At 31.1% G+C, this 9,934-nt stretch overlaps 1 protein-coding gene and 1 long non-coding RNA gene across 2 annotated transcripts; both read right to left on the bottom strand.

Moving 5' to 3' along the window:
* Positions 1-141: 141 nt before the first annotated feature.
* LOC109586067 (E3 ubiquitin-protein ligase rnf213-beta-like) lies at positions 142-4,859 on the bottom strand. Its single transcript, XM_020002244.1, has 15 exons — positions 4,735-4,859; positions 4,540-4,693; positions 4,402-4,487; positions 4,144-4,350; positions 3,944-4,096; positions 2,705-2,825; positions 2,435-2,664; positions 2,299-2,384; positions 2,112-2,254; positions 1,267-1,341; positions 1,126-1,215; positions 881-1,077; positions 611-833; positions 330-560; positions 142-282 (listed from the first exon to the last, which is right to left on the bottom strand). The coding sequence occupies exons 1-15, from the start codon at positions 4,857-4,859 to the stop codon at positions 142-144; spliced, it is 2,262 nt and encodes a 753-aa protein (XP_019857803.1).
* Positions 4,860-5,593: 734 nt separating this feature from the next.
* LOC109586069 (uncharacterized) lies at positions 5,594-6,183 on the bottom strand. Its single transcript, XR_002186793.1, has 4 exons — positions 6,121-6,183; positions 5,966-6,072; positions 5,784-5,922; positions 5,594-5,742 (listed from the first exon to the last, which is right to left on the bottom strand). It is a non-coding gene; the product is annotated as an uncharacterized LOC109586069 (long non-coding RNA).
* Between the last annotated feature and the right edge of the window lie 3,751 nt (positions 6,184-9,934).

Raw genomic sequence — 9,934 nt, 5'->3', positions numbered from 1 at the left:
AAAATTCCCTAGGTTGATTTTTAAATATCTCATGATATGCACGGGCCAGTTTGTCAAAGTAGCTACTAAGTTTTGACTCTGCTGTTTTGTCAGAACAAATTCCTCTAAATTTTATAAAACTAAAATTTGATGCAATATATATCATACAAACTTTGCACTGTCCGTAAGATCTTTGATAGTTGGCTCACTTCTCCTGACTAAAATGCCTCTATTCATTTTAGCTGGATCCAATGCCCAGTTGGATATGCCAATGAATGCTACACGATCTTCTCTATTTACACGCTAGATAAAATACTTATAGCGTAACCTATAAGCAACCAAATGCTTACCTCATCAGTACTACCAGTTCCTTCTGTTCCATCCTCTAAAAGTGGGTGCAAAGACTTTAATGGTAAAAAAGGAGATGCTTCAGCCAACCCAACCTCATCCAATACCACAACTGACACAAAGGATCTGTCTTTTTCCCTTCTCTTTTTTTGATATTTTACGGCAGCATCAAATACATCCCTGATGCTGTCAGCAGTTGATAATTCACTGCACTGATAGGAGTGAAGATGAACCTAAAATTTAAAGCAGTTAAGTTAATTATTACATAACAATATATACATACATGATTAAATTGTTTCAGTTTTTCATTCTTAGAATTTTGTCCTCTCATTGAAATTTGAATTATGGTTTTTGCTAGTGATTTTGAGCTACCAGGTTTCCCAACTAGAAACAGTGGAATACGTAACTGAATGCACACAAACATCATAAACAAGTTTTCTTTTAATGCTGCATTCCTTGCTATATTTTCTTCAATAGACATACAATCAAGTAACTTATTCTGATACCTAAAGGCATTACAATAAAACTGTCAACACATTCATGCAGTGCTTACTGAGACAGCATTAATCTAAAGTCATACGCTGAAAATCTCTTTAACTCATTTGATCTAGATATAACTTTACAAATATGATCTTCAAACTTTGTTCTAGCATTAGTGCCATCAACATCTTGTGAGTCAAGTCTAGCAAAGTATGACACAGTAAGTGCCAATAATAAAGACTCAGTTATTCGTGATTCATTTTTCTGGACCTAAAATTGCTAGAATGAACATTAAAACTACGTAATTAATTAACTTACAGGAAATAAAACAATAAACTCATTGTGAAAAAACTTAAAGAATATCATTGCACGCTCTACATCACGAAGGCTAACAAAACTACATTCATCCTAAACAGTATATTACAAACTATAATAAAATAACACATGTATAATATATACCTCATTTTCTTTTAAATATTTTTGACATTCTGCAAGAACAGTAGCAATGGCAGGTATTTCCCTTCCATTTATTTCCTATATATATATATATATATATATATATTATATATACCATGACAATATGGGAATCAATATCCCGAGACCGAGGATACTTTGAATTGATATCACCCGAGGGCCAAAGGCCCAAGGGTGATATCAATTCAAAGTATCCGAGGTGGAGGGTGTATCGACCCATATCGGCATGTTATATATGTTATATTTCATCTATGAATCTCATTAATGAGATATATATATATATATATATATGCATGTTGCTATAAAATATTAAGACAAAATAAGAGCTAGTTACATGATAGCTTCATTATTGAATATGTTTAAAAGTCACTGATACAATTTTGCACCACTAATCTACAGAAAACATATTATTTTAATTGTGTCTTGGAAATTACCTTTCATTAACATTTACAATAAAGTGAGCCTAATTGTTGGTCACCATTATAGTCTCATTTAAAAGTAAATGGACTGTGCACTATATTTATAGTAGCTCACATACATTAATGATAATATGCATAAACAGAAGTGATACACAAACAGTCTGAATGTTAGTGTGATAGAATGACAGCATATTTGCAGGTAGCTTAGCTGCATGAGGCTCCATGAACTACCAGCATACAATTGTGACATTATAAATGCAATGAAAAGTAGAAATGCATCAAATTAGTAGAATTGGCATTTGTATGGGTAGTCAAAATTATGATCATTACCAACCATGCTTTACTACAATAGAAGTAGATTTGTAATTTCACTAGCTGTAGGTACAATAAAAAAGTGATGTAAAACCATACTTTTCTGAGTCTGCTATAAACAATTTGATAAATATAGTCTCTTTCAGTGTTGCTATCTAATTTTCCAAAATCATAAACGAGGGCTTTTAAACTATCAGGAATTTGTAGTACTCTATAAACCAAGTCTCTTAATGGTATTTCTCCTATGATATTATAAATTCTATTTACAACAATATTAATTACTAACCCAATTTTTCAGTGGCTTTTGAAGGCTCTTTGTCTTTCCATCCAAGACCAGCACCTTTTAATTGTTTTATCATTGCTTCTGAATGGCTATAATAATAGGATACATGTTCATTAACAATAAAATATAATATATATACCATCTATAAGGATTGCAAGCTGCTACGAACTTAAGAAAAGGTGGCACTGGCTTGCCTCTGCATTTTCCATCACACATGATCTCTTTAATTAAACTGATAACATCACTAGTGTTAGCTTCATCAAAGAATACTACAGTATCAACTTTTTTCGTTCTATTTGTTTTTAATGCTTCAAACTCAGCCTTTTCTAAACATTTTATGACATCTTCTTCTGTTGTACCTCCATGAATCTGTAATACAATCAATTTATGCATGCTACTTAAATATAACCTTCATTATAAACATGTTATTCTTAATATTTTTTCGATATGCAGCAACTTTACACATAAAGCGAATGAGATGAGTCTTACCACAACCTGTTTCTCCCATTAATACAACTGGAATCTGGCACCTAGAAATTAAATACAAGCAAAATAAGTTACAACTATTAGTTTCTATTGCAAAATGTTTGTTGTTGCTTAATATTTGTGGGTAGAAAAAACAAAAAAAATTGAAAAAATGAAAAGTATCTTACAGCAACAGTTATATTTGGATTGAAACTACACTTAAATTGCATTCGTTATGTGTACGGTACCATATGTACCATTATAGTTTTTTCTATTTCTTGATGACAGTTTAACACTTTGCTAATCCCTACATCCCATAAAACTTTTGATAAACATGTATGGTACCCTTTGATACATGATGTGAAGTCCAAGACATTTTTTAAACTTAAAACTTGCACACAAGTAGTAAACTTTTATTAATTGACTTTTTTAAAACAAAATTTTTTTGATCAATTCAATGAAGTGTTGTGGAAGTTAATTCAAAAGGATAGAGATTAAAGTATGAATTACGGGGCTGACCAACTTTTGGTCAGTTAATTACTATTTGTTTATAAAGACAAAATAAATATAATGAGTGTAGTAATGACAATAGCCTGAACATTGCCACATACACATGCAAATATACTGCATGGGTACAAAATTTGAAGGCATGTTTTTGTAGAAAATAATTTTTTAATTTTGAGGAGATTAGATTTTGCATTTCTGCAACTGCACACACATTAAGTACACATGATGTGCCTGAGCAGTGAATAATTCCATGTTATTAACTTTTGTGTAAGAAATTACCCATGGTAGTGAACTCATGACATCACATCTCATGCATTATTCATAATATGTCTCAACATCATACTGCATGCCATGTTTTATAATTGATCAGTGTTTGGGTGTCAACTTGATCAAGGTGTGAGTGCTTTATATTAAGCAACATATCTGCTTTCTTAGCTCTAGCAACTCCATTCATTAAGCTTGCTATATTGGCTAAACCATGAAATCTGCAAAATTTACAAAATTTTATACTCAGATGTTAAACAGAAATTCTAGAATTACATAAGGTCATCGAGTCTCCTAGTTCCTATGTCTGATAAACTAAAAACTATGCTCAAGAAATTACTATTTGCACAATTTTCCTAGTACCAACCCCCTTATCTGCCCTTGCTAATACCTAAATTTTGTATATACATACCTAAATCGAGTTTGAATACCCATGATCTTGGTAAGGTTATCTTGTGTGAGAACATAGTTCTCGTCTGGAGAAATAATTTCCATCCCATCTTCAATTGGAATGTTCATAAAATTCACTAAACGCTTTAGTAGCATATAACCTTCATTACTACTCCTATTGACATTGCTATTATTGTAATTGAACATTTCATTTATACTAACCTCTCAGACACATTCCCTATTTTTTGCTGAAAAATTTGTGGAACATTTACTTTCACTGACAAAAATCTTTCAACTTCTGGAGATATTTTCATAGAAAATTTGCATTGATAGTGTGATTTTTCATTGACAACTTCTGATCCATTTAGTGCCAGTCCCACATGTGTGACTGACTTTCTGCTTTTGTTAAAGAATAAGTAAGGATGAAGGCTAGAATAACAAATAAGAATCTCAATTGATGTAAATAATAATTATTTATACTTGTGTTCCCAATTTTGTCTGGGATTGTGTTGTTTAATTATGTCTTCATTTCCTTCTCCAGTAGGCATCGATGATGTTGCAAAGTCCTACAACATTATGACATTAACATACCAATTATCAGCTATTAAAACTATTTACACGTGACATATCAATCATAAACTTGACTGTGAATTCTTTAAGTCCTTTAACAGTTCTGATTACATTTGATTGTTCACAAGCACTGAGCTGATTGTTCAAAAACCAAACAAAATGGCGTATTTCTTTCCATGTTGGATTTGGTGTACCACAATGCCTATTACAAAAAATATATATAATGAAATAAATAAAAAATACTTTATTATAGTTTCTAGACATTGTTTGTCAGTATCCTCAAGGGTGCCAATGTACTGAAAATTTTCAAGTTCTTGAAACTTTTTTGAGTCAAACAGCTTTAAATATTTGTAAACTCGTTGATACATTGGTGTGCGTAAATCAGTGAGATCACCTATGTAAAATTGAAATAAACAACTAAAGAAATTAAATTTACCTATCTTTCCTAATATCTCTATTGGTTGATAGCATTCTTTATTTGGAACAAGATAAAGCAATGACAATGCTCTTTTTGCTTCCATGAATTTTCTTATATAACTCTGCATGCATTAAATATAAAAGTTCTCAGTAAAAATGTAATGCCCTTTACAGTTTCACTGGGTATTGTCATTTCAATAGCATAAAAATGAGTAGAACGACATCTCCAGATATGCCCTCTACTGTCACTCAGACCCTGAAGAATTATAATACTGAATAAAATATCATCTATACTGTGAAGAACCTAAAGTACAAATGTAAAAATTAAGAACAATTACAATAGCAACTATACCTTTTGCGGTATATCAATGTGAATAATGCAAGATTTTACAACATTTTTTTCAGCCAAAAGCATTTTCAATACTTCATCAGGAGTAACATCAGGCCCATGTAGAGGAATAGATAACATCACCTTTGGCTTTTTCTTGCTCATCATTAAGTTTTTATCTTTCAATATTGCATTCAGTTTATCTTTCATTCTACGAATATAAAGCGATTTGCCAGCAGCAGCTTGCTTTGAATAAATGATGCGAACAATAGATCTATAAATGTATAATGATTAACAATAAACACAGCAACAATACTTTTCTTCATCAATAATGGAAGCATTAACATTTCTGTCATCAGTCTTAGGTATTAAATGCTTTTTCAAATATCTTTTCAGGGCATCTGTATCATCATTCTTTTTCCAATCACGGTGATAAGTATTAAGACGTGCTAAAACATGGGATTTTCCTTCAGATTCGTTACTGCACACAATAACTAATCTATAATCTGCAAAAAATTACATTTTGATGTTTATACAAATTATACACCATTTATTCCTTGTGAAAGATATGAAAGCAAATCAATGGCTTTATCAGCTACCAAATAGCTAAGTTTTTCAGCATGAACTAAACAATAAATTTTTCCTGGATTTTTATCAAACAAAGCTCTCATCCAAAACACTATTACCTACCATTAATATAAATGCATCAATAGTATACAATTTCATTACTTGTTCCAGAGTTGTATTTAAAGAACATAAAAGTATTTCTTCATAGCATGGCAATGGAGCATCTTCATCTTCAGCATAAATTTGAATAACGCAATTGAATATTTCATCTTAAAAAATATTACTGTATAATTATCTTTTGTCACTACAATTCTAACCTGCTGAAGTTACAATGAGATTTGGATGACCCTTTTCAAGAATAAGCTCAGAAAAACTTCTTGTGATCTGCTTTCGTACTTTCATCCCAAATCATAATAAATTTAATGATTATCACTATTAATGATTATCACTATTTACCTCTGAGTTTTGTAATAGTCCTAAGAAAATCTCCAAGATCAATAAGTGACATCATCTTTTTGTCATCTATTAGTGTATTCCTGAAGTGATTGTAACAATATATTTTTTTATAAAATAAACATTACTTACAATTCAGAATGAATTTCACTGCTTACAAACAAAGATACAATAGGAGTAGCATCAAAATCATTAGGAGTATTAGAATTGTTAATTGGGTTTTGCTCAGAAATAGGCAATGAATGGCTTTGAGAAAAAGATGAAGTACAATTAAGTGTGCTTGGTATAGGTAAATATTTTTTCTGAAGTTCCAGCTCATCTTCTTCTTTTAGATCATCACACCATTCCATTGCATTGTATATGTTATCATGCATAATTGCAGCTTCAATACATTTGTAATCCTCATAAGCATCACCAATTAATGTGTCATATATTTTCCTCTGTTTTTCATTTAAATTATTAATAGCTTCTTGTAATATAGAAATATTCTCAGTGCTAGAGGCATCCAAGCTTATTTTGTTATCTGCTGAAAGAAGAGACCCAACAGGTTGGTCATCTGGAATTGATGAAGATGCAATATCTTCCTCCTCCTCTTCTTGAATACTATCACAATTCAGTGCTTTCTTCAAAAGCATGGCAGAATCATCTGGTTTCCCAATTACACTATGAAGAAGGTAAAAAACTTGAGGATTCACTTCCTTTGATGGATCAGGATCATTTTTTATTGATGTCAGCTCTTTTCTAAGAACGATGAGCTGCTCTGTAGTAAAATAATTCAATTCAGGAAATTCATAGCGACAGTTCCATACATTATAAAGCCAACCAACTAGCATACTCTTCAAATTAGAAATTTTTTGGTCCAGGTTTCCTAAATCTCGTATATATTCAGAGCAATGATACTTTCTTTCCCAATTAAGGTACTCTAAGTGACCAAAATCTTTTAACTTTTGAACTGATTCAGAAATAAGAACTATTCTTTTTAGCATCTATTGGCAAAAAATCATATCACCTAACTAGTTAATTTCACTTCATTAACTCACCTCTTGAAATAGCTCTTTTTCTTCAGCCCATGATGAGTGCTTCCTAGTAATAAGAACAAGTTTACTCTCAAGTTCATTCAGATCATCAATTGATAAGACTTTAATATGGTCCTTATCCTGAACTATGCTTAATATGACTATGCATTTGTGAGAGTCTTCTGAAGATTGAATACTATAAAATCCATGCTGATTGATTTCTTTCATTTGTGTCACAGCTCCTTGTTCTATTGATCCCTGCAGTTCTCCAATCCTCTTGTACCATTCAAAATCATTGTTGCAAATTTCCTATGCGGTAAGAAGATGAAATTTTAGATTTATAAATAATAACTTACAACCAAAGAAGTAGGATTAGTTAAATCAGACAGCCTCTTATAAGTACTGTCAAAAACCTTCTTCACACTTTTTGTTTTAGACTTAGTTTTATAAAAGTCATAAATCAAAGGTGAAAATTTGCTACATAACTCAGACAAATTGGTTAATTTATCCTGTATCTCATCTCCTCCTTCAGCCAATGTGTCTAATACTACTCCAATAAATGTTTCCATTGCATTCAAATCTAGGTAAAGAATATATTGTCACTGTAGTGGCATTATATTCACAATTTAGCATTTAGATCTACAATATTCTTCATAAACTATTGTCTTAAATGGGCTTTCAAAATGCTAATAAAATAAGGACAAATCATATAGATCTAGATCTACCTTCACTTTTAGCTAAAATCCATTCTCGTAGCTCTTTGTTTTTAGCAAGCATTCGTATTGAATCTTTCACGTCTTTTGGTTGTTCTTTAGATTTTTTCATAAACTCTAAAATTTCCTTTTTTTCTCTTGCAACTGATATAAGTTCAGTGGTGTGAAGATTCTACAATTAATAAATAATAAAAAATGCAGTTAAAGTATGCTAACCATTTTAGAGAATGCTATGAATTCATCAGGTTCAACATCAAAGTCATTTAATATATCTGCAAAATCATTTGCTTCTGCTTGTAGTGAAGACAAACCTCTCCATAAAAAAGCATTTATGGCAACTTCATTGATCCATGGGGACAAAGGTGTAGCTTTCATAGACTTCATAAAAATACTAGAAAGACTGCATGGCTTTTGAATTGAGAAAAACTGAGCATTTTTCAAAAAATTCATAGACTTTTTTGAAAACAAAAGAGCACTTTCTAGATGACTTAAAGTAAGGGAAATGACACCAGCACTAGAAACACTACGAAATAACGTATCAACTTCATGAAGAGTGATTGTTTGATTCCTCAATTTTTCTAAAATATTTGTGCAGGATTCAAAAGCAGCTTCCACAGCATCAGCAATTTGAGACCAGTTAGTATCTGAATGGCATAGCCTCTTGACTTGATCTTTGCACTGCTGATGAAAAATATCATTCTTAAACTCTTCAGATGTCATTATAACACAAGGTATTAACAACAGTTTCACAGGATCAGCAGCTTCCAAAGAGGGATATTTCCAGGAATCCTGACCATCTTCGGTACATAACTCATTAATATGCATGTCATCAATAGCAAGTGGTGATATCTTACAGACTGCACAATAATAAAGACAAATCAAATAAGGACAGTAAATAAACTACCTTCAAATTCTTTGTTCAACTCTTTATCTAAATAATTAATAAAATAAAGAAGAAGAGCTTCATGAAACTGAAACAAATTTATTCGATTATTTGATAAATTCATAGCTCCTTTAAATTCATTAACATCAATCTTTAATAAAGCCAGTATTGGCTGCAGGTGGCCACACCAACTCCTTTCTATCTTTTTAAAGGTACAGACAGTAATATTTCCTGAAGTCATGCAATCTTGGGAATTTTTTATAACAACAAGTAACTTGTGAAATAAAGCATTTGAATGTTCTGAAAAGCCTTTACCATTAGAACCTTGAAATAGATGCATATAAAGACATGTACTGTTATGGTTAACAACACACCACTGTATGATTTAAGGATCATTGGCCACATTTCATATTCCAGCACAGATTCAATGCTCATATAACAATCAGAATTAGGATATTTTTCATCAAGACAGCGACTAAAAAGAGTTTTGGCCCATTTTGAAGTCTGTGTTGCAAGACTTTCTAGATCCTTTAAATTAAGTTCTGAAACATGCATAATTATATATGGCAATGACACCTTTTGATTAAACGTAGGTGAAGCAATATTTTCTTCAATGACATTCATTATTATTTGAATAACAGCATCTGCCTCATCTTGCTTGACTAACAACTTAAAAACTTTAATGAGACTTGCAAAATTTGATATCTGACATATCAAATTACCTAATTAGCATTAACAATATTACTATTACTTTTGTAACACGCTTATAAATTAAATCTCCTACAATTTTCTTCCATTCTTCAGAATTTTCATCACACTTTATAAAATCCATCCAAAACTAAAAATGTAAATCAATTATTTATAAAAAAATCAAATAAATTCACAAACTTCATGTTCTTTTTTTGGCTGATCAAAACATTTTCCACCAAAACATTGACTTTCCATATCAATAAAAATCAATTCTTGTAGTATGTCTATAAATACTCTGAGTGCTTCATGTGATGAAGTTAGGATAAGCATGGTTTTAATGCAAACAATTATAAAAGGTTTTGTGCTTTTGTTCATT

The sequence above is a fragment of the Amphimedon queenslandica genome, unplaced genomic scaffold (assembly GCF_000090795.2).
Source record: "Amphimedon queenslandica unplaced genomic scaffold, v1.1 AMPQUscaffold_12954, whole genome shotgun sequence".
Classification (NCBI taxonomy): Eukaryota; Metazoa; Porifera; class Demospongiae; order Haplosclerida; family Niphatidae; genus Amphimedon; species Amphimedon queenslandica.
The sequence above is the reverse complement of the archived record's forward strand: the minus strand, read 5'-3'. Positions and strand labels throughout refer to the sequence as shown.

What these genes read in the sequence shown, in the direction of transcription:
- LOC109586067 (XM_020002244.1), bottom strand. Translation starts at nt 4,859, where the DNA reads ATGTATCAACGAGTTTACAAATATTTAAAGCTGTTTGACTCAAAAAAG. An exon ending in AAAAGCCACTGAAAAATTGG is followed by an intron (nt 2,255 to 2,298) that starts GTTAGTAATTAA and finishes ATAATATCATAG; the next exon opens with GAGAAATACCATTAAGAGAC. An exon ending in TTTATAGCAGACTCAGAAAA is followed by an intron (nt 1,342 to 2,111) that starts GTATGGTTTTAC and finishes ATATATATATAG; the next exon opens with GAAATAAATGGAAGGGAAAT.